This window comes from Excalfactoria chinensis, chromosome 3 (assembly GCF_039878825.1).
Source record: "Excalfactoria chinensis isolate bCotChi1 chromosome 3, bCotChi1.hap2, whole genome shotgun sequence".
NCBI lineage: Eukaryota > Metazoa > Chordata > Aves > Galliformes > Phasianidae > Excalfactoria > Excalfactoria chinensis.
The window spans coordinates 59,401,461-59,427,282 of record NC_092827.1 but is presented as its reverse complement, the minus strand read 5'-3'; the positions used below and the strand labels follow the sequence as shown (position 1 = coordinate 59,427,282).

Sequence of the window (25,822 nt, the reverse complement as noted above, 5' to 3'; positions counted from 1 at the left end):
TACGGTGCCTTGCAGCTTCTTCCCTAACTGTAATAGCCTTTGCTAAAACTATGAAGGAGTTAGAGTTAAGCAAGCAACATCAAAATCCAAACCACAAAAATCTCACTTCCATTAAGGGTCTGCTTTCCATTTCATGCTAACATTACCCTGGTAGTGTCAGAGGGACTAACCCAAACCTCAGACTCGTGTGTTCCCTGAGGTGGTATATTGAAACATCCTCTCACTGCAAGTGAGCTGGGAAGAGTGGGGGAGGTAGGGACCAAGGAGAAGAAAAAAACTTATAAACAGCAGAATTTGAAACTGGAGTGGCAATAGTTTGATTGATGCCCCATGACAGACTAGAGGGGAATGAGAACCCCTGTTTGGCAAAAAATGCTGGCAGCTTGATGGTAGCCCTGGAACCACTACACAGGTTTAGGGGTGGTGGCAGGGAAAAGAATATGGGGATGAGAAGGATATGGAGTGACTGCAGTCAGATCTAGAGAAACAAGCGCTTCTTTTTCTACCCACTCCTATTGTATAAATGGAGTAAGGCTTTTGGGCTGCATAAACTCATTTGCTTGTGAAGTAGAATGATTTCCTGATTTTTCTGGTAATATACGCAGCCCTTTATGCATTTGAAATTTTGAAATACAACAAAGTCATCTTTTCTTTTTTTCCATTTTAAATTTTGCCCTGCTGAATATGCTGACATCATCTGGGATCCCAGATGCTGGTCTTACTTAGCTATTCCTCCTTCTAGATCCAGATGAAGCTTGGGGTCATTAGTATGCACTTCATGTGTTGGCATCCTCCAGAGTGCAGAATGTGGAATATACAGCAAGAGTGGAGGAACGGGGATTTTTATGTATCAAAGGCTGAATTACTTAACTTGAAATAGCATTTATTGGAACACATTTGTGTTTTTACTTCAGCAAATCAGTACTTAATATTTGAATAAAACATTAAGGCTTATAAATGTACATATATTTAGTTGTATATCTTGGCAGTGCTTTAGGTTTGTTCCTCTATCGCTTGAATACAGGAGGCTATTTTGTAAAAGTTTCACCTAAGTTATTTCTTCCCTTTAAAAAAATGGAAGAAAAGGAACTTTCATCTGAATTCACTGGGCTTAGCTCAGAGAATTCAAAAGGCTTTGGAAACTGGCTGAAGTTCTTGATACTGAATTGAGTAATATCCCCTTGAATATTTACTTTAGTCAAGTCTGTTCAGAGATTTCCCTATCCCCAAACCCCCAGCCTTATTTGTATTGATTTCCACTACTAGATCAAATGGACAAAGAAATGAGAGAAAAGATGTGTACTCCAGCAGCTTTTTTATTCTTGTGGCCTAAGTTTGTGTTCTGTGTTTACACAAACGGAAGTAAATTGAAAAGCCGAGTTTTGTACTACAGATATCAGTCTGTCAGTGGGAACTGCGCTGCCAGTGGGAAAACAATGTAAGTCATGGATTTTATTTCTCTCTGAAACCACACTGTTGATATACATGTCATGAAAATGGCTCAGTATGAAAGAAGTATGTATGATAGTTTCTTATTGTTGGTTTTGGTATAGGATTTGATACAGTACAGTACAGTGATTTGTTGACGTTAACTTTCTTGTATCCCTCCACACTTCTAATACGGTGCAAAATATTTACATGCCTTTGAAATTTCTTGATGTGATTTTGGGAATTATATTGGTTTTAGCTTATTTAAGGACAAATGAATTCCTTTATGTAGCTAGCTGCTCTTTTTCATCATCTTTCTGAGGACAGAAATGGAATACTTGATTGCTCCCTTCTCATGCTGTGTACATATGAAAGTGATGCATCTTTTACTCTCTTAAAACTTTCCTGGGTGTGAAAAGGTAGGAAGAGAAACATCCCTGTGTCAGTGATGGCAGTTCTTGACAACACAATAAGAGCAAGGAAAGCTGACAGTTCAGTGTGTGATGGGTTTCTGACTCTCTGTTGGTGGAATAAAAAGCTGTGCTCCCCAGTGTGGTCAAAACTGAAAGTTAAGAATGGTGGCCTTCAGCACGGATGTGAACTGTTTTTGGGGAGAAGAGAAGTAGGACACCTATTCAAAGTGAGAAGTGTCTGTTAATAATAGAAATGTTTTAAATGGCTTGTAGTCTTAGCATCTTCTAATACTTCTCAAAACATAAAGTAACACTGGTGGAAATCTTTTACTGACCAGTGCAACTGTATCCAAACATGTTTCCCAATGATCATTATACTTCAGATAATCTTAAATCTAAAGCATGAAATGATTTGGGCTGCTTTTTCTCCTATCTAATGGAAAATTACAAAGCAACATTCAGTTCAAAAAAAAAAACAAAAAAACAAAAAAACAAAACATCTCCTGGAACTAGCTGTGAAGGCTGTTGCTTTGAAAAACTTTACAGATCTCTGGAAGACTCAGCACTTTTGTACTGTTTTATGATCTGTCCATAAGGTAAAATTGGACAACTATTATTTTAATGCGTAATAGGTATTTATTTGGTACTATGTTTGAAAGCTAGGTCAAAGTATTCATTTCGGTTAGAAAAGGTAAATGAGAGTCCTGTCAGAATGCAAAGTGCAATGGCTCAGACTGTCCACTGTTTTTGCAAATTACTTGGAAACAGTTCAAGCTGTGTCCCAACTTGTTCTTTTGAAGCGGTTATTTAGACTCCTTTGCAAATCATGGCAGGCTGAAGATGGTCGCTGTGTGTTTTCCTTTCACACTCTTAGGCATTACTTGAGCTAATCAGCAACCTGTGAAATCTCCTTTCTCTTAATAGTCATATTTGTTTTAATATTGCATATTCTTCATACTGGAGCATGTTTTATATGTGTATACGCACACACACACAAGCACGTATTTCCATATATTGGACATGGTTTAGTGGGAGCTATTTGGTAGTGGGTGAATGGTTGTACTGGATGATCTTTTAGGTCTTTTCCAACCTTAGTGATTCTGTGATATACAAAATTGTGATTAACCAGAGACTAAGCATGAATGTAGTTTTAAACTATATCATTTCTCTGTGCTGTTCACTAGGAATATGTATTTAAATGCCATAAACATAAGTAGGGCTAAACTTGCAATTGCAGAGCTCTGCTGATCTGGGGATGTGATATTCAAAGCTTACATATACAGAGAGAGAAAGCCCTGGCTTACTGTAACAATTAGTCCTAGTGTTCAGTAGATAACTGCCAATTTTGGCTCTAAAAATATATTGTTTGCAAGTCACACTTCAACAGTTGTGCTCTGGACAGGTTTGATAAATAATGGTAGTGTTTTTACAGGAAATGCCCCAATCTGAGTTATAAGGCCATTCATTCTGACAACCTACTTACAAGTGAGTGTGCACAGTGCTGTTAGTTTATCTTTTATCGATTTCCTTTTTTCCCATGTGTATGCAGTGTACATATATAAGAAAGTGCGTACACCCAGACATACATGCCTATGCAGTAAGAAGAAGGAGAAGCTGAAGAACTATGCAGTGGTCCTGCCACTGACCGCCAGCACCAGGGCTGGGAGGCAGCCAGCAGCAGCACTTGGGTAACTGGAATATGTCAGAGTTGAGAAAGCTTTATCCATTGAATGCTTTACGGTCTTTGTACTGTTGTTTTCCTAATTTCACATACTCTGTGATGAAAACAAAACCCCAGACGTTTCCATTAATCACACTTTACTCCATGCAAGAAGCTGGACGGTCTTTTTCTGATGGCTCCTAGGAGAAAAATGTGTTTTACAGGATAAATACACTTAAGTAACATGATTATGCATGACTGTACTTTGGCTAGCAGCTCAAATGACACTTCAGAAAAGCCAGCTTGGATATTCTTTTTCTAATAATTTTGAAGCCCATCTCTCATCCTCCCAGCTCATTGGTAGTACTACGCTCAATCAAGTCCATTGCAATTGCAGGAAGCTCACAAACAGCTTTTAGGGAGTCCTTTTCCTGACACTGAGTCACAGCTGCATCCATTCCTTTCCTTGCAAATGTAATGGAGTCGCCATTTCTTAAGGAGAGAAAAGAACTCAGTGAAGGATCCAAGTGTAACTGATAGTTATTCATTTTCATGGCTTAAAGTAGGCTTCTTTTTTGTGAATAAGAGGCAGCAATGCCAAACCAAACATTCTATTTTTTATTTTTTTGGTCTAGCTTTTCAAAACAGTTTACAGATGAGGGGGGAAATATTTTTTCCTCTTGTTTGCCTATTACAAAGTGAATGAACCTTCAGGACTGTGCTGACATTGTCTTCTCGAAGTATGACCTACTTCTGAATCTTTTGCTTTGTGTTGACATTTTTTTTCCATCATAAAATAACATACAAAGTTGTTTCTTTAAAACAGTATGGCGAGGCCAAATATATTACCAGCATTTTATTTAAGTGGTAAAACAGCATAATTAGAGTTGTTACATACCAATCCCTCTATTGCTAGCAAAACTAAAGAAAAATGACTGCACCTTGAAAAATGTGTGCATGTGAGAATAAGCTGTGATTTTGGTTTGGTACAGAAACATACTTTTGGTTTCTACTTTTTCCTTCCCCTTTCTTTTTGGGGGGCTTTCAGAAAGATGTATTTAAGTGGACAGATGAGACCCTTAAAATAGATGGCTCTAAAATGGATGCATCTCTACTTATATTCTCATAACACATTGAGCTGTTCAGTGGAATTTGAGGATTTATTTTTGGATTCATTCTCTCTATTTCTTAAACTGATCATGACTGCAGTTTCAAGGTTATATGAGTTTAGGGAGACTTTGTTCCCTATCTCAGTGTTTTGACTCTGGCCCTACTCAGAATGAAAATAATTACGAATTTTATTTGTCTCATAGATATTATCTTTTCTACTGACCTTAAAAATATCAAAGAGCTTCTCTTTAAGAAGGCTATGAAACCTTCATATGAGACACAACAAAATAAATAAACCTAGAAGAACTTCAGTTATTATCATAGTTGTGTGATTTTAGGAGACACTACACTATGTATTGCACATAGTCCTTACCGTGGTGACAGCAAGGCTTTTTGCTTTTTCTACAAAATAAATATGAGTGTTAGTGATCTTTAACTGGTTGTCAAGAAATGCTCTGGAACAGAAACAGATATCTGAAAATGAAGTGCCATAATGTACAAGGCATACAGACATGGCGAGAATGTTACTACGTGAGAACAGAATTATTCAGGTGTTTTTAAATCTGCACGTGGAAAATGGGTTTGAGTTTGTTTAATGCTTTGTGTATTAAAACTTGCGATCGTTATCATTTAACGTTTTTTGCTGAGATTAGTTTCTTTGTGTTGTAACAACACCTTTTGTTCCTTGCAGGCTGTTTCAGTTTCATTTCCTCCTCTGGTTGTGTGTAGGGTGGAATGATGAATTTGCACAATAGTGGTCTTTTCCAGGACAGAATATAGTGATATCCTAAGCACAGGGATCAAGCAAAAAGAGAAGCACCGTAAGTGCTACCACACAACTTCTGTAACAGAAAAGCAATTTGCAGGAGACTTGAAGACTGTGAAAGCAGGTATCAGGTACTAGCCAAATCAGCATCTCTCCTATTGTGTGAAGTTCAGGGCTTTGAAAAGGGATTTGAGCGACTCTGAGAACCATGCTGCTGAAATCCTTTCCCTTCAGGTGCTTTTTCACAACCATGAGCACTATAAAGCAACTTCTATTGTGGCTGGAATTTGACAGGTTCTTACCCAGCTTGTGGAAGGAGGTATTTTCATTTGTTTGCTTGCTACTGTTTTATTGGTAGTGGTTTTTTTTTTTTTTTTCTCCTTTGGAAACTGAGACACTGAGCATCTGTAGTTGCTATTGAAACTTTTCTCATGAGAAAGTTCACATTAAAAAAGGGGAGATGGCTTTGAAGAGCAGATTTCTTTGATAGAGTAGTACTTGGTAGCTATGTCTTACTACTGACTCTGCTTGTAGGGCCTGTGATAAGCTTTTCTTCTAGTCTGCAAATATTTCAGGGCCAATCTCCTTGTCCTAGTTTTCATTGTTTTCCTTCAGAGTATGTTTCAGGAATGTCCTGTGCTAAGATATCTCACTCAAGTCTGTCTATGTTCTCAAGCTCACCTCCAAAAGGTGTCCATTGTGTTGGCCAATGCGTGCAAGTGAAATGTGATCCTTTGCCGTGTTTGTTTGTATGGTTTTGGTGGTGTTTTGTTTTGTTTTTAATTTTTCTGAAGACCAAGGAGTGCTGCTGATATTAATTTCATTGTACAAATGTGTGAGAGAAGCTGGGTATGCTTATGTATTTTGAAAAATATTTTGTTCTTAGAGTAGAAATCTGATTTATTCAGACTATAGAAACTTTAGAAATAAACAAAAGAATGGCTTGGCTAGTAGGTCAACATTAAGACTTGAGCACTAATCAGGACATATAAAACACCAGAAAGCTGTAGGGATTTGTAGTACAGTCTTGGCACACCATCCAGAAGGGACAGGCAGTTTCAGCTGCTCATACTTGGTTTATCTGCTTCACTGTAAGCAGTGGCTAGTGCCACCTGCGGGAGCTTTGCTGGAACAGGTGGTGTTAGCATACAGAGGTGCAACCCCATTAAGAAAACAGATGCGAATGTGCTATCGGAACTTTGTGTCACCACAGAAGAGATACTAGGGTTTTTTTTCTATAGGTTTTCTGTGGTACAGCATGATTACAGCAGAGTAGGGCTGATCTCTGAGCAATGTTACATGTTCAAAAGGTGATAATTTCAACCATTAGTAGGTATTTTTTAACTTTACAAAATAAAAATGATAGTGGTTAATTACACTGAAATAATTTCTTATAATCTGCACAAAATTGACCTGAATTAGAAGGCTGCCGCTTCTGCTGACCTGATAAATCACTGTGCTTTACACAGAGTTAATATATCAGAAGTAAATGCACATATTTCACTGTTAAAACCCTGTATCTTTCTGCTTAGGCTTTGAACTGACACTCTGCAGGGGTATTTGGGAGTCTACAGGTTATTTGATGGAATGTCAGTGGAAGTTTTGATCCCACAGAAGACCCTGCAGAGAAGGCTTCCTCTTTGTTTCCCTTGGCAGAGCAGCAGCATATGGTGGTGTTAAGTAAGGAGTCTCACAGCACGTTTGGACACTGACCAAATGTCTCATCTTTTCAAGACATTCATTTTATACAAAGTTTGAAGGAGAAGATTCCACATCATGTTCCCTCTTAGACCTCGTATCTTCTGTTACTTTGCAAAAATTCGCTCTCTTGATTAGTAAAGTGAAATATAATTATTAGTTGCTGAACTCGATATTTTAGTGGGTTTGGAAAACCATTGCCAAGCCCTGGGGCAGGACTGGAAATGGATTCGGAGCTGTAGGAGAGACTGGAGAAGCAAGATGTATGTGTAGCAGTTAAACCACAGAGCAGGCAGCCAGCTCATTCCCTTTGCTGGAACATTTGTGATGTTTTTCAGATCCAAAACCAGTGAATTGCAGCAAACCAAAATGAAAGTGACAAGGGGAATTCTGTGATTTGGTCTTTGCTTGAGGGGAAAGAGTTGCGTATTTTTGGTTGCAGCTGCAATTTGAACAATTGACTCCAGAAACTAGTCAGAGAATGTTGTAGCCTTGTGCTGTTTTGAAGAAAGGTGGAGGAGAGGTTATGTTGCTGCGACTTTCACTGATGGGACAAATGAGATGCAAAGAATGTTTTGTTCCTTCTTGTCAGATGATTTTGTTCAAACCAGCTCATCTCTTGGTACAGTTGCTGCAGTGTCACTTCTGTAGCCTTTCTGTGGGAAATGAGGGAGACCTGCTTTGGCTATGAGACATTTTATTCCCTTCTCCTCAGCCACAAAATAGAGCTTGGAATGCTTCAGTGTGTGTTTTGATGCAGGGGGAAAAAAAGGCTGTGAGAGATTTTTGTGGGAGAGGACTGCTGGAGAAGGGAAGCAGTAATTCACACCCACATTCAGAGCTCGGCTGGAAGGAAATGAAAGGAGCCATTAGAATTCTGTGCAGTCTTGAAGAACTAAATACTAACTTGAAACAACACTTTAATCTTAAACAAGTACTGCTATGTTACTTTGAAAGACTGAGTAGTGATGACACGTGGGCACATCGGTGAGGCTAAATGGCATATGGGGATTTGTGCCCTCCTGATTTCTGTCCTTTCATTCCATGATACTTAGAGTTTTTTTCAGTGTCATCTCTTGGTTCATGTGAAAGAACTGTGTTAGTGTTTGCATATGATCTAGCTTTCATGGTTTGGGTGACCTTGGATCAAAGCTATTCTCATGGGTTTCAGAGCAGTAATGATTCAGGTCCATAAGGGAATTTGAAGGCAAACAAATTGCTAAAAACTATTTCTAGGACAGATGTTCTTCTATAACAAAGATATATGTAACCTTTAACAGCAAAATGTCAAGTTCTGGTTGCACTAATATGGGTGAGATTTTTGCAATACTTTCCTTGGAATCTGAAGTTCATCCTGCAGCCTGTGACTTTCTGAGTGCTGTTTTTGGTGGTTTGAGTGAAACTGCCTTTAGAAAAACGTCCACCTGAGAAGTGTATCATTCTGTGCAGGCTGTACGTGGGCATCTGAGTTTACTTGTTAATTTGCAGAATAATTCATGTCAAGAAAACTACAAATACACCCTTTGTCCCAGGGCAATCTAACACTTCCTTCTTTTTTTCTTTTTTTTAAAGTTGTAGCAGGAAGAATTCATCCAAATGTTGTTTTAAAATAAACGAGCAGATGGTTTTACTATTAGCAGTATTGTGTGTAATGTCAGCTGTTTCACGTGTATTAGTCTGTTTCTGCGGCTGTTTAATCTGCAGAAAGCTACATCTAAAAATAAAAGACGGTATTTTAAAGGAATACCCCTGTTGATTGTGAATAAAGGGGCTAAAACAGGAGCTGGTCTTTAATATTAGTATTGGTGATTGTGCCTCTGGAAGACTGGAAAGAAATGCACTGTCTATTTAAGGCTGTGTGAGTGAGAGGTTTTTGAAGAAATCCAATCAGCTTCTTTGAATGTGATCACTTCCAGCTCTTTGGAACAGATATAGTGTAGAGGCTGGTGATGTGACATGAAGGAGGAAGTTCAGGTTGGATTTGGTCTGTGATGTTATTCAACAGAAATACATACCTGCCTTCTATAGATATCACTGCAAACAGTACTGTGATCAGCAATAATTTCTTTCAAGCTGCTTAATGGTTTTTTAGAGTGCAGCAGTATGTTTCTAAGAGAACAAATATGGAAAAGAAATCTTCTCTCTAATGAGAATCTCTCTAAGAAATTGGAAAATTGCAATAATTCAGTTTATAGTTATTTTCAATGATTAGGAATCAGTTGTGTTCTGTAAGTTGGAACATTTTCTCATGAATTCAGTTATGCTGTGTTAGTGATTCAGACCCCGTGTTTAAAGGAAGTAAGGCCTGATATTTTTCAAAAAATCAAAATTAAAAAAATATATATAGTTTTTAAAAGCAGGATTTTAAAAGCAACCCTATCTACTAAAAGGAACAACAAATCTCTTGAATTAGGACCTCCCAATATGCCTATTTGGGTGGCCCTGGCTGATTATGGCCTGTGAAAATGCTTGGTCATACATCTGAATATTTTGGTTAGTCTTAAAAGATTTGCCTAATTAAGAAATGTAAACGGTATGGCTGTGTTTATTCATAAGTTATGAATACCTACATATTTCAGGATCTCTTATTAGTATGCTCTGTGAAAAACTGCTTAGGCAAAATGACCAAGTACGCCATTTGTATCAGGGATAGCTGGGCCAAAGGTGCAGGGGCAATTTAAAGGTGTGTCCATAATTATATTAACAACTTTTGGAAGGATCTAAAAAGAACGGCTTTTATGCTCCTTCATATGATTGATTCTGAAATCAGTAGTACTAGTAATAATAACCCAAAGTTTGCAACATAGCAATTTGGATAAATGGAGCTTGACTATTTAGAAAGAGAAGGAGAATTACATGTGCTCTTTTACATCTTGCTAGCGAGCTTTTACTCCAAGCACTGCTTCTCTGCTATGTTTTTACATGAGTCCTACATAGTCCTGTTGTAAAAAGAGAAACTTATATTCCTGCTGATGAATAGTATTTCTCAAAGATTTTCTTCCTAGATTAAAATGATGAACTTCAGTATTCCTTTATTGATTTATCTGTAGATGTATGGTTTTTGAGTCATTGAAACTGGGCATGTTACATGAAAAGGGGGTAGAGTTCTGTTTCTTTAGTTCAAACTTCTTCCTTTCAGTAGATTTTCTATACCTCTCAGAAAATAAAACAAAAGTAGAATAACACTCAAAGGAAATATATTTATCTGCATTACATGAGAAGATAATTTAGTTACTTGTTAAAATGACTGGGCATGATGAAGTTGGCCTTTTTCTCAGGAGAAAAAAAAATTGGATTTTCAAGTTGTTAAATGTATTCTGCAACTTCTAACTACAGTATGGAAACAATTTGCATTAATGCGAGAGAAAGGAAGGGAAACTATTTTTTTTTTAGATTTTAAAATACGTGATTTCTGTTTATTCTAATGAATTCTCTTAAGACACTGTTCTGTGTCGCGTAACTGGCCTGGCTTTACAGGTAGAACTTCAAAAATTGCTGACAATGCTGTGGGATAATGCCCAAGACTATCTATGGGTAGCGTCAAGTTTGCACGTCTTTGAACTGTTTTGGTGTTGCTTGTCTCCTGTTCAATTTAAAAAAAGATAGGGGACAGCAATACATCGCCTAGGCCATTTCTTTGCTGAAAATCATTACAGAGAGTGAAAAGTGTTACAGTACAATGTTCTGAAGATGTGTTTTTCGAGGCACAAGGTTGACTTTCTTCAGCCTGGTATACGCTTGCTATCTCTTATTGTAGCGCACGGCAGCTAAACTGGTAAATCTGCGAGACGCAGTTTGTGGGGTAGGAATTTTCAAATTGAAAATGAATGAATGTTTGAAATAGAGCAGTACTGTAGCTATGGGTAGTCTGAACCTGTTCTATAAAACACCCTTTGTGTTCCATAATTAAATGATCCGACTTTCAATTTACCATTCTGTTATTGCAAATGCCAAGGTCATTCAGTGCCCACTTGAACCCTGCTGGATTTTTGCAGGAAATGATAGGTCGTGCTTCATAGAGAAATGAACACAGGCACTCCATTAAATTCATGATAAGTGAGTATTGGTAGGTGTCCAACTTTAAGAGTGAAGTTTGGAGGACAAAAAAGAAAGGGGATAACTTCTTCACAAGATTGGGTCGAAAAACTGTTGGCTTATCAAACACACACAGAATCACAGAATTGTAGGGGTTGGAAGGGACCTCTAGAGATCATCAAGTCCAACCCCCAAAGAGGAGCCCGTGTGCCATGGTACCGCCGTGCAGAGGCTTATATTAGTCAAGGAAGCTTGTACTTTCATAAATAAAAGCTGGGGAAGAAAAGTCCAGAAAATACAAATTATCACTTATATCACTAATGTGTCAGTAAGTTACTCTCTGAGCATTTTCATAGGGAAGTCTACTTACATATTTACTTTAATTCTATGCAGCTCAAACCAACCAAATCCAGAAGATAAGTACATGTCCACAGTCTATTATTTTACAAGTGTGGTACCCTGAATTTGCAATACAGAACAATTTATTTAAAACGTAGAATTTATAGAAACGATTTAATGTAGTTTGAAATGGATCACAGAATTAGATACAGACAGTTTTTATTGGTGTGATTTCTTAGTTTAAACGTAGCACAGGATTAACTAGTTTATAGTATCAGTCACTGAAGGAGTGTAGTTATGAACTGATACGAAATTCACAAAAATGTATTGCATCACCAAATGTATAGGGTTGGATGAGCTTGCCAAGTTTTAGAGTTAGTTGATGTATTAATGCTAGCTAACTGCCTAGTGATGATAAGCACAGACTATTAACTTGGAGGAATTTGTTTGAGCAATAGACTTTTTTTTTTTTTTTTTTTTTAATACCATTTGGAGTTTATGTTTCTGTTTTTACACAGATTTATAAAGTGTTTTTGGAGCCTGTTAAGTATTCATAGTTCATGTTGAGGGCACGCTCAATTACCCGCTTTGTGACACTGTCCCATTGTCATTCATGAGCTCAGGTGCACAGACTTTTAGAAAACATTATTTAGCACAATATAAGCACTATCACAATTAATTCTAGGGAGCAGAGAGGAAACTTTTTGGCCAGTTCCAAATGTTCAGTGTGTGTCATGTTCTGCAGATGAAACACCTGATTTATGGACAAAGTTGTTTCATTAGTGGTAATTTCTGGGAAAGAGCTGACAGATTTTATCTTGAGGAGAGATGAACTGGCTGATATAGGAAGTCACATGCAGTAGAGTTTCCATCAGCTAAATTTGTATTAGTTGCATTAATGGCATCTTTAGTTGTGTTACTGGATCATAGCTTCATGTGTGTCTAAGGTAAAAATATGTGAATTTAATATGATGAATATAATTGCCCTAGTTAGCATGCCTGAAATTCTTCTAGTGAATTAAATTACTTAAGAAATCCTATCTTTTTTATTTTTTATAGTTCGCAATGATTGCAAACTCAATTCCTTTATTGGTTGCTCATGTAGAAATGTTTTAATTCTAGTTCCATTGATTGGATTCAGAAATAGGCATGTGAATTTGAGAGCAAAATAATTGAATAGGAAAGAAAACGTTTATCTTTTATTTTATTACTGTTCAGTCTCCGCTTTACTGCAGGATGGGTTGGGGAGGTCTCCCAAACCTTGTGTCTGATGAGTGTCAAAATTCTATGCTGAATCAACTCTGTTGTGTCAACAGCGCTAGAAACAGGAAGGCTCAGCAAATTCATTAACTTCAGCAGCATGTGGGTGTAAGCAACTCTTTTGTCCCAATTCATAGATCTTCACCTAGAAACTCTCTCTTTGCTGAAAGGAAATATCCAAGCTTAAAGTCTGAGGTCTACCAGATGTAATGAGTGCTTTTAGTCTACCATTGTGATTTATAAGATGGTCCATTTGTACCCACCTGCCTGTAAATAAATACCACTGTATTTATTCACATCCTTATTACATTTTACCAAACAGTATTGTAGATGAACTGTAGGGAGTTTTTTTTACTTACATATCTTACATCTAAACATGGAAATGATAAAAGCTGAAAATTCATCCTGCATGGGGCAGTCCTGCTGAAGTGTTTTGATTTTGATCAAGATACAATTTATTTTCTTTATGTCTGTTAGGATTTACTGAGCCTGTCTCTGCTGAGATGCCAGATAAAACACCAGGCAGTGCAGAACCTGTCCCCAGGAGTGAAGGTGAGTAGCTTTCTTTTCTTCAGAAACATTTCATTTTCATGAAATGTCATGATTTTTGAGAAGAATTAAGTCGAAAAGTGTTTCTTTTCCTGAACTTTCATTAAGAGAGAGTTGAAATAACTCTGTACATTTTTTATTTAAATATCAGTACATATTCACTTATTTCTTTGTGTAACCTTTCTACCTCTCCGTTACTCATTATCCTCAGTAATACTGCAGTACATAAAGACACCTAGGGACAACCAGCAGGCTGCTGGAATTTTGCCTTTAGGGGAGAAGTTCTGTCCCATTTAAATGAAAAGCTCCTGTGAAATAGGGTCCAATTTTTAAGTGGGACACTTAAGTCTCGTAAAACCTGAGCTGACAATCATGAGATGACTGATACAAAGAGGAACTGAGCATCAGTGACTTCTATTGAAACAGGGATATTTTGAAGTATTCAAGTGTTCAGTCTCTCCGAGATTTAGACATCTTTGAAATTAAGCAAGTCACAACACTGCCTTGAGGATGTTGTTCAATGCCTTGTGATTTTTAAGCTATTTGCATCTTAAAAGAGTGTTCTGGGATGTAAAAATTGAGCAAATCTTGCAAAATTGCACAAAACCTTCAAGACGGCCACCAACTATGGAAAAGTTTGGAGTAGAGGGATACTTGTTTACTTGGCTGAATGGTGGCACATGGTTCAAGGATGGAAAATTAGGGTTTTGAACATACAAATATCTGTATGTTGTTGTACTGGCTTTGGCTAGGATACAGTTAGTTTTCTTCGTAGTAGCTGATATGGTGTGCTGTGTTTTGGATTTGTGGAGGAAACAGTGCTGATATTGCATTGGTGTTTTAGTTGTTGCAGAACAGTTCTTACGTAGAGCCAGGGACATCTTTCCTCCTCATGCTGTCCTGCCAGTGAGGAGGCTGGGTTTGTACAAGAAGCTGTGAGAGGACAGAACAGGACATCTGACCCAAAATGATCCAAAGGGATATTCCATACAATATGGTGTCATGCTGAATGGTGAAACTGGAGGAGGAAATTTCCAGGGCTGTCATTACTTGGGAAGAACTGGGCTTTGGTAGACGAGTGGTGAGCAATTTGTTTTCTTAAGGTTTTTTTTTGTTTGTTTTTTGTTTGTTGTTGGTGTTTTTTTTTTTGTTGTTGTTGTTGTTGTTTGTTTTGTTTTGTTTTTTTCCCTTCTATTTTCTTATTAACTGGAGTAGGAGCACTGGAACAGGTTGCCAGGGAGGTTACGAAGTCTCCTTCTATGGAGGTATTCAAGACCCTTCTGAATGCTTACCTATGTGACCTATTGTAGGGAACCTGTATTAGCAGCAGGGTTGGACTTGACCTCTTGTGGTCCCTTCCACCCCCTGCAGTCATGTGATTCTGTGTGATTTTGTTTTTCTGTGTGAAATTCTGTAATTGTGGAATGTTGCATTGCTGTGCAAGGGACAGCTATGTGAGTTAAAATCCTTGCTCTCTTTCTGATTGAACTTCCTCTGCAGCTGCCCATTATGTTTTACTGGTGTACATTTTCAATCTTTTTGTGTTGTTTAGTAGCTTCTGATACATGCTTAGTTAAGCAGACAAATAATAAAATGTCCTGCAGGTTTTCAGGGAAAGATAAAACTGGAAAGATTTCTGACTCTAAGTTCAATTAGAGTTATTAGGGATACCATGTGTGAATTCCTCTCTACTTATGACTCATTTTAAGAAAATGAATCCCAAGTTGTCTGTTTTGATGTAATATATGCAAAATTGTTGTTAATTGAAGATATGCCCTGTGTTCTGGAAAAAAGATCAAAAATGATTGTCTGAGTCATCAAGAAACTATGAATATACGGCTGTGTAACTGTGTATGTTGCATGTGTAGGGGAATATTTGCATATATGTGGATTTGTAGAAATGGATTTGTACATATGCACTGATACACACCTAATCTTAAGCAGTGAGTCTTAAGAAATCTGTTCCCAGTCATTAGTTTTGAGTGCCATGCGTCTGGCAGGTGCATCTACATGGTTTCCTGGGCAATGGATGTGAATACCTTCTTTGGCATGCTGCACTTCATCTTTCATATTTTATCTTCAGAAATCAGCTAACTTTTTCCATCATTTTTGTTTCCAGATAACATTCCCTTCCTCCCTAACCTAATATTTCAGACTTCTGTTACAAGAATGAGAAACTTGAAAAATAGATGTTTTTCCTACGGAAATTATTTTTGTACATCTTGATGTGAATAGTATGTTGGTTTTCATGACACACTATGTTCTGTGAGCCACTAGCACGAGGAAAAGAAACAAAACAGAATAACTATAGCATCTTGTAATTTTTATCTAGATTGAAGTAACACATCCTCAGGTACTTGGTCAACAACAACAGTAATTGACCTAAGTAAAAATTCATACAATAAAATATAACTAATTAAGCATACAGAACAATGTTGACTCTTGGTTTTCAATTTGCATTTATTATTGTATTTTGCTGCATTTTTACTAGCTAACTAAGTTCTTCAAGTGGGTTGTTTTAAAATGTTATCTAACAGAGTGAAGCAAGACATGGGTTAATCTGTGTGCTTTACTTTTTAATCACTTACAGAATTAATCTTTCCCTCTTAACAAAATGAAAGAATGAATAATAACAAATTTTCACTTAGAAGGGTCATATTTTGTTCCAGTTTTAATATTCTCTTCAAGACAAAACATGCTACTGGTATTTTCTCATGATACCAGTTAGAATTTCTACACATTGAAAGGTTATTTCCGTAAATACTTTTAAAGAACATTATGATGTTTGCTCAAAAGAACTGCCAGGCATATTCCTGTAGCTACTCTAGCACTGACGTGTAAGATAAACTTCCATAGTCTTTGATCACATGCATCTCTTTGTTTACTCAGTGCTTATACAATTTACTAGTAAACAGGAATGTTTCACTGGTCCAAAGTATGACTGAGTCAGAAATCAGAAGTGGGAGTTTAATTCTTCGGGGTTGAAACATCACTGCTAATTATGTGCATAAGCATTTTTGTGAATTGTATTAATTATTTCCCGACATCTTACTGCTGATTTGTTTGGTTTGTTGTGTTTTGTTTTGTTTTTTCCTTCTCCAAAGAAATGTTTATTCTATGAGTGGTCTTTAGAAAGGCGTGTTTGTTGTTACAAAATGTCTGTTAATTAGCATTTCACACTTGTAAGGGTCAAGTTGAGTTGACCAAGTGTTGGTAAGATAACAGATTATCTGGAAAGTTTTAAAAACGTCAGTGTTGCTTTAACCTAGCAGTGCCCCTCCCTGCCTCTCACCCACTGACCCACTACTCCTTATGTTCCGGTTAAATCATGAAGCACATAGAAGCAGACAATTGAGAAATGAGTTTCCTGTAATTAAGTTTCTGTAACTTAGTCCTTGACTTGAGGGTCCCCAGTGAGTGGGCAGATTATTTGCTTTACTGCTACCTCTTCTTTCAAACCCTTATGAGTCAACACTTACATTTATAAATGTCACCACTTGCTTTGTGCTGTGAAGGTGAAAAAAAAACCCAACAACCAGTACTTGGAGATTCTATGGTTGCAAAGATGTAGGGGTGTGTGTGTCACATGTGAGAAATATTTTTCAAGAAGGTTGTGTAGCTATCAAGGAGCGGTAGACAAATGAATTAAAACAAGAAACTCCTCCATAATCCACATATAACTGTTTCTTAACTGTTTTCCTCCAGCAAAGCTATTATATTCTATTTACAATGGATGCATTTAGAACAATGTGCTATGTCAATACTAGGAAGTGGATTGAGTGTATTTCTGTTTTAGCTTGCAAAGGAATTAGTGTTTGTTCTGCTCATGTTTGCTGAATAGTCACTTTTCAACTTGCAGTTTAGTTAACACTTTGCAATTAGACTGTGACAGGAGGATCTCACCCCTTATGCAAATTCCTCCTCTCACTTGGAGAGAGATTTCTGTCATTCACAGCCCTGCTCATAATGGTATTTGGAGCTGGGCAATTGATCACCTGCAAAAATTAATGGGAATGCTTGTAGATTTCTTATCTACAGTAGATTTTTCATCATGAACTACTGATCTTAGGGTATAAATTTATTGATCAATATATTAAGAAAATGCCTCTGATTCTAAATGGCCTGTGTAAAAACTGACTACTTCAACTTGTGGATTTCAGATTTTTTTTTTTAATTTTATTTTTTTCAGTCATGATACCTTAAAGAGCTGTTCATATCACAGCTAAGACAGGTTGAAAGAAAGAAAATGATGTTTACCTCCGTAGCTGTTTGGAAGGCACCTGGGCTCAATTTTTTTAAATTTTTTTATTTTTTTGCAGTTTTAGTCAAATGCCTCCAAGTTTTATTCAAATACTTTGAAGGTTATTCTGGGGAAATCTTTATGAGGTTTTCCCAGTCAGTTTCTCTGGGTGCTTTTCTGTGCCTTAAGAAGCAGAAATCTTTGAAGAGGAGGACGTGAGGAAGTTAACCTCCCCCAGACACTTCCTTCTCCATCTCTCTCCCCACCTTCTTTCATTAGTTTCCATTAGTTTCCCCAGCTGGACCCTCCCTTATTGTCTTTGTGTTTCGTGCTAGCATCCTGAAGGAAATTTGTGCTACACCTATGCTTTATAAACAGGCACTGAAAAATCTCAGAAGACAACAAGGTGACATCATTGCAAAGCTTCCTATAGTAACAGCAATGTTTTTCCTTGCATTGTGTACCTGATGACACTAGTGAGAGCCAACCAGCTGTTACCGTTATTTGTGGTAACACTCATTTAGCTTCATAATCCCTCTGACATATGTTTGCATGCTATTTTGGTTGTAATGTGTGATGTGTTGCACAGAGAGAACATGCAAGCACAGCCATGTGAGGCTTCCAACTGCCCAATGGATCACAAGCTTAGATGAAGAAAGTAGCACAGTTTATTCCCCTGCTAAGACTGATTCCTTCATGCCAGGAGAAGTCCAGGTTAGTGGATGCTAAGTGTTGCCTCCTGTGCAAAGCTTCAGATGCTTTCACTAGTTACAAGTCAATGAAATGGTATATTTATGTTGTCCAGAGAAGCTGTGGCTGCCCCATTCCTAGAGGTGTTCAGGGTCAGGTTGAATGGGGCCCTGGACAGCTTTATTTGGTGGGGGGCAGTCCTGCCCATGGCAGGGGGAATCAAAGTGAATGGGCTTTAAGGTCCCTTCCAAGCCAAATCTTTCTAGGATTCATTGAACTGTGGTAATAGTGCAGTGTAGTTTTGATAGTTTATTGCTGGACTGAGATGGGAGCAAAAACATCAATGCACTGTTGAGCGGTGATTGTATAATTGGCTTACCTACTCCTGTTCTCTGGAAGTTTGTTTTTACTCCTTTCTCCTTTCTGTGTTTACTGCAGCTTGTTACTGCCTAACTGAAGGGAAGAAACAACCAGAATACACAGTGTTGACTGTGAGACTTATAGAAACCCACTGTGCTGTTACGTGCACAAGGACTTGTGGCCATTGTATAACATTAGATATGTAAGATTTGACACAAAAAGTCATAACTGTTTATTTAGAAGGTGTTAGATCTTGTGCACTGCCGTGCCAAAGATAGTGTAAATGTAGAAATTCATGTGAGTTGAAGGGGAGACCAGAGAAATTTCTGGGAAAAAGCTCCAAATAGAGAAGCCACTACAAAGTAAGGAAATCCCTTTAGCTGAGATTACTAAGAAGCTAGAAGAATGCTAAGATGAAATATAATCAAAGAATTATAGAATGGTTTGGGTTGGAGGAAACCTTTAAGATTTCTATCTATTTCCAGCCCCCATGCTATAGTCAGGGACATCTATGCCTAGACCAGGTTGCTCACAGTCCCATCCAGCCTGGCCTTGAATGCTTCCAGGGAGGGGACGTCCACAGCCTCTCTGGACAATCTGTTCCAGTGTTCCAACACCCTCATAGTAAAAAATTTCTTTCTAATATCTAGTCTAATTCCACCCACTTCCAGTTTAAAACCATTTCCCCTCATCATGTCACTACACACCCTTATAAAGGTCCCTCCTCAGCTTCCTGTAGGGCCCCTTCAGGTACTGGAAGGCCACAGTAAGTTCTATGTTCTTATTGTCCCCAACAATATATTCTTCATGTTCTGGGTTATTTTTCATTAGTTACTATTCATAGTCTGATTTTTTTGTAGCTTTGTTTAGAAATTCATACTTTGAAGGATGACCAAGTGTCTGTATGAGGACAGTATCTGAAATTCCTAACCCTAGGGCTGGTAAAGCCCAGCAAGTTTGAAATCTGATTCAGAAAGGGAGAAAAGCAGAAGGGCAGGGAATCTGGGTTTTGTATTTCAGACTCCTCACTGCTGTCTAAGTCACTGGGCCATGCTAGGTTCTACTTTTATTCTAAGCTGCCAACAGGATGTTATCTGGTTGTTCTCTTCATGCTTCCTGAGCTCAGTGGGTTGGAGAGGGGATCAGACAGCAGCGGCTGTAGCAACCTTCATCTCAGGCAATGAAGGGTGATGAGAGACAGACTGTTCTGGGCTTTGTGAAATGATAGATTACAGTAGAGCCTGCTCTTCACCAGGATATGCAGCTGTTGCAGTGTCCTTTTTAAGTCACAGACTACAAAGCTTAGCTATTAACTGGTACGCTAACTTGTGTTTTGGGTGCTCAGCTTTTCCACTGCCACTCTAGTTGGCTGGTGTTTCAGTTTTGAACGCAACTTGCATGAAGCAGTCAAATATGAACTGACACGAGGGTTGTTTCTTTAAAGCTTTCGGCCTAATTTACTTCTAAACTGATGTTCCAAGATGAGAGAAGTCTGAAGCAATTCAAACATTTCTGAAAGAATGGAAGTTCCTTCTTAAGGTGAAAATTTTAACTCTATGACTCTCAGCTTTACCACGTTTACATAATAAACAACTCCACCCTCACTCTGCACCACAAACAGAACCTAAAGGTAAAACACATGGATACCACAGAGGAGTTATCAGCATTCACCTTTCTGATCAGAATAAAAATGTTGTTTTCTCTGTTGCTCTTAATGGATGATTGGGGCACAGCAGAAACAGGGCCAGAGATTTGTGTCTGTGTGGCTGCACAAGGTGGGACGCACCTAGGGTTCTGTCTCCTTCCCAGCTCCTGTACTAGCCATATGCTTCTCCTTGTTCTACTTAACTGCTTTCTCTGAGAAACGGGCAAACCCATTTGTCTGTCTTCTTGCCTGTCATAACTGATAGCTTTTCACCTGCACATCCTATGTAGAATGGATCCCATCTGTGCGAATGTTGGGCCACTGGGTTTTAAAGAATGAGCTCTTTGATTATTGTTTTTTCTCACTCTTCCATTTTACAGTACAGACATGTGTAGAGATATTCTTTTCTCAAAGACTCTGTGTCTTCAAGTATGGGGAAGTAACTGGTGCTTCATGTACAAATTGATCATTCTTCTAATGATGGTTAAACCTTTAGTGTTCCATGGTGGTGATGGGGGAACATTTCCTTTCATTGAAGATATCCATCAAGAATGATCAAGTTTCTAATTATCAAATTCATTAATTGCTTTCAGCTTAGTAATGTATACAGAAAATAATTAAAAGATAATTACTGATTGAATTCTTCATAAATAGCAAATTCCATTTTTGCTTTATGCTTAGTGTCTGCCTTGCTTACATCTCCAGAGCTTGCTGCTGACCCTAAAAGCCATTACAGGTTTATAGTTCTTTCCATGCTTAAAAAGAGTTGAACTACCATTACGGTTCCCAGAGAAAGACCTTGGATAGAAAATAGGCTGTGATGACTTTGTTACGCTATAGTCATGCCTGAATGTGACCTGGAGTGAAAGTTCAGAAGACTCATTCTGTGATTAAAAATGTTGTTAGTATACTTCATATCTGCTCTTTCTAGGTCAGGCGTGATAGCCATTGCCTCCCTTGGGATTTCTTTACATGCAGACTTCATCATCAGTCACTTTTTCTTATAGCCATTATTGCTTATTAAATTACTTTCTAGCACTACTTAATTGCATCACTCTATAGTGCTCTATCATGGAAGTTATCTTGTAAATTCTGATATAAATTGGTTTCCCTAGCCAGTGTCTTGTTGAGTGGAAACATGAACAAGAGAAAGATCCCCAAACTTTTGTCAGCTGCACAGGGTTTATGTCCAGAAAGTGAGCGACAGTAGCAGTTAATTTCTGTCAGTGTTTAACACAGCATTAGGATGTAAAATAGATTTAAGTACTCTAAAGACAGTAGTTTCTTAAATAAAAATTAATTTTAATTCCTCCTGAAGTACATTTAAGATTTCATCTCCATATTTTTTCTTCCTTCTTTGTTAAACTGACATGCTAGAAAATTGTTTTGCAATTCACAGATTCCCCAGTCCTTAGCCAGCTTTAAAGGATGTTGAAGGATAAGAGGCAAGTTATCTTATTAACCTAGGGGGAACTACAACCCTTATCATAAATTAGGTTGTGACAATTACATTCTTTCATCTTGAGGTGACTGCAGCCTTAAAGCCAAGAGATACAAGGTGTTAAGGATACAAGGACATTTTGCTCTTTTAGAATCAATGGAATCATAGAATCATTTGAATTAGAAGGGACTCTAAAAGGCCATCTAGTCCAAATCCCCTGTAGTGATCAGGCAGCACAAGTACCTCCCATGTACTTACTGTTTTACTCTGAAAAACCTTGGCAAGACTGCTAGAATCAATTATCACTTAAGAGTTGGTTGATTAGTGTGTGCCTGTTGTTTTTGTTGCTGCTTTTATCTTTTAGTCAGCTCATTATATATCTGGCAGTAGTTTCAGGCTATGCCAGTAACACTAGAAGTGGGCTGAGATGCCTTAAAGTATCCTAAGTATAGAGAGATTAACACAGAGGAAATCTCAGTTGCTAGGTTTTGCTTTTTTAATTGGCTCCCCTTAGTTTAATTGAGCTTAAAAAGGGGGAAATTGTTGCTTGCTGACAGACAAGGAAGGGAGCTAGCTTTGATGTTTTATGAGCAATAAAATATTAATAGAAACTTTTCACGTGTTTGAATGATACCTCAGATTATTGAAGTCAGTTTCTTCAAGCGTCAGCAAACTGGCAGCCTGATTGCAGAACTATTGAAATACTTTCTTACCACAGAAGTCAAAGAAGGGTAAAGGTGGGAGATTTGTTCCTGTTGTGCTATTTCCAGATTCTTGAATGGTCTGGGCAAGAGACTAAGTGCATAGGAGGCTTCTAGTCTTGAAATTAAAGCTGTGATATGTCCTGGTAACTGCTCTGGTCAGAACATGCTGTGAAGCTAGTTGTGTAATTCCAGACATTAAAAATTACCAAATCCTTTGAAAATAGCAACTGTTCTTATTTTGGCTTTTTGGAACAGTACTTAATACAAAATGCCATTATGCTCATCTTGGCAGCAGTCCCCACAACGCATATTTCACAGAATAGTTCAAAATGGACACAATTCCCAGACACAATACACAATTTTATTCTCATGCCTATGAAATGTACACTGTACTTCAAACAGTGGAAGGACTAAGAAATAGTTCAAGGTGAACCTGGACATAATCTCTATCCTAGCAAGTCTGGACTCTTGGAGATCACTGGGAAAGCCAAGCAATCCAAGTTATTTGGGTTCTGTTATGTCTAGCTTCTGTCAAGACAGTTGTGAGCTACATGCCTCCTCTCATGTCTGTTTGTAAGAAGGGTTGTTATCAGTTTATATGGTTGTAGTTTTCACTGTGAAAAAAGTGTTGTGTTGATGGTTAAGTCTTATCTCATGAGAGGGTCTGCCTTTAACAATGAAAAGCAATTTTTTAAGAATCATGTAAAGCATTAGGTTAATCATTGGGGAATTTTGCCTCGTGTCTGGCCAGAAGACTGTTCTGTCTAGTCATATCCAAAGCAGACTAGTGTTTCTAAAGATGCAGTGTCCTGTCTTGCATTTTGTTTTGTTTAAGTAGACAACCAATAGACAAAAGGAAATCCTTGAAGAAGATAGAACAATGCTTTGACTCTCTCAGAAAGAAAATGGTTGCATTTCAAGATTTGTCCCCAATTGGGTTCCCAATCCCCTGAGACAATCTTGCTTAAGATTAGATTCTAGCCCTAGGAGCTGCCTAGGCATTCTAAATGAAGCACAGAGACCAACTGCTTTGGGCCTAAAGTGTAAGTACATACATATAATAAATACAAATCCATTTTTTTTTTTTCCTCTCTGACCTTTAGATGGATTTTTTGAGGGTTTATTGGTTTTGTTGTTGTTGTTTTGTCCCCCGCCCACTCCCCCTTCTTCCCTCTCCCCCCCCCCATTTGAGTGGTAGTAACATCAATTCATGTTTTTAATGGCTCTCAGTCTTTCTACTTTCAAAGAAGTGACAGCATTAATTAGTCACTGGCCTACTCTTACAGCACCTGGCTTTCAACTGTGAAACTGACGGTGCCCAAGAGTTATGTTCTCCTCAGTCTGACCACACATGTTTTTGAGATGCTATAATAGGCAAAGTATTGTGAAAGATTTGTTCTATGTCAACTGTTAGATATGTGACAGAAGATTTTCTTGAATTTGAATTCAGTCATAAACTTGTTGCTCAAAAATATTTATGAATAATGTCTGATGTTTATTATAAAATCCTATTTTTTACTCAAGTGAAATGTTCAGCAGTTCCAACAGCACAAATACATTCCTGTCATCTGCTACACTGATTTCTTTTCATCAAGGACGGGAACTGTGCAAAACTGATAGAGCTGTGACCTTAACTGAGACTATGTAGTGTCAGGGCTATGGGAGAGTGAACCAAACCCACCAGAATTGCCACTCATTTCTGGGTGTAGTATGTGTTGTGTGCTCCTTTTTATGAACAGACGTAATAAGAGGTTGAGCCTTTGTTTATAGGGCAGGAAATTCTTCCTGTCTGTGTTCTACTTCAGCTTGATTGCTTTTTGTTTTATTTTATTTTCATAAGCCTTGATGAGGAGAGTCTGATTCAGATTTTTTACATTCTCTCTCTCTCTTTTTTTTTTTCTTCTTCTTTTTTTTTTTTTTTTTTGAGACAAAGCATTTAAATGAAATTTTGTTTTGTTTTGTTTTCTTAAGTCTCTTTTTTCTTCCCCTTTGTATTTTTGTCTTCTGTTCCTCTTTGCTGGTGCTTTTAGATCTGTGAGGTATTTTCTGGGCCCCTTCTTTGGCAGGTGGAAAAATCAAAGTTTTACTGAAGGGAAAAAACAAGCCATGCAGAAAACCAAACTAAAACAAAAAACTAAGGTGTACAAGCCTTTAAATTTTATGAATTTAAAAGCCCTGGCACTACTGTTGTGACTGAAGTGTATGATACCAAATTTGAAACAGGCTTACACTTATCTATGGTGGGAAAATGCCACTGCATTGTTGCTGCTTCTAAATACGGACAAATGAAGTTCTTTTATAAAATTGTCAAAGTTTATAGGTGTATTTACTTTACAGCTACTTTTATAAGCTACCCACACCCTTCTCTGCATGTGAATGAAAGAACTCAAAAGGACACACTGATAATGTCATACCAGGAAACCTTTAATGTAAAACACAGAGAATGGACAGGGTGGGGGACAAGAAAAAGGCTTGGGAAAAAATCCTGCTGAAGGCAATATATGGAGGGAAAAACAGACAAACACTTCTGTAAGCTCTGATATGCTACTTGATTTTTTGGTTCGATGTCTGAACCTTTGCAATTCTTCAAGAAATTAATGTGAATTAAAAAGCAGGAAAAATAAAACAAACGTACAAGCAAAAACATAGAAAACAAATCAATAACAGCAGCTAAACAACAAAGAATTGTAAATCTTGCAGAACTGAAAGTGCCATTGTTGATCAGAGAAGATCTCACATAATCATTTTTGGTTAAATCAGATTCTGGAATGTTTCCCTAAGTCTGGAGGTATTCAAGCTTTTGTTTTGTAGACTGAGTTTGTAACTAAGTTAAAATATATGAAAATCCCAGTTCAGTTATTTTAGCCTGAGATTGCTTTTAGAATGTGTAAAGAAGCACAACTAGTTGATATTTCAATGTATATACTGGATTTAATTTTTCTTACAGTACAGTACCTGGAAGTAGATTTTCCACTTAAGTGTCAAGTCCAGTAACTGTGTATTTCACCTGAAACACTTTGTAACAGGAAAGTTTTGAAGAATGCATGATATTTGTACTCAACTACCTATAGTAACATATAAGTCATTATCAAAAGATAATGACTCTGCTCCTCCCCCAACCAAACAGTATCTTTCAAGTCTTGGATTTGAAGTGTTTAATCTGACTTCAATGCATAGTGCTCCTGCACAGCTGACATCCTTACCTTAAGTTCAAGTTTATGAAGGTCTGCAAAATCATTACATATGAAGCATTCTATACATGAAGGGGATTATATGAATACTTTTGAAACTTTTTATTTATAAGTATAAGGCTAAGATTTTAACTGCTAAATAATTAGTGAATCTTTGCAACCTAAAGGCCTGCTTTGAAAAAGTTGTTTGTTAGTTGGTTAGTTTGTTTTTCACTGTACTATACTTCCTTTTAGAAATAGTCTCTGCAGTAAAAACTTGCTCTGGAGAATCGATCATGATCAAGAGAAATTAA

General features: G+C 37.6%; 1 protein-coding gene across 1 annotated transcript in view; it reads left to right on the top strand.

Moving 5' to 3' along the window:
• The window catches only part of PLEKHG1 (pleckstrin homology and RhoGEF domain containing G1), a 131,810-nt gene that overhangs the window by 22,551 nt on the left and 83,437 nt on the right, over positions 1-25,822 (top strand). The window contains exon 3 of the mRNA XM_072333078.1: positions 13,187-13,261. Within this exon, the coding sequence (XP_072189179.1) occupies positions 13,213-13,261 (49 nt within the window). The 5' untranslated portion in view covers positions 13,187-13,212. The remainder of the gene's footprint in view (positions 1-13,186; positions 13,262-25,822) is intronic.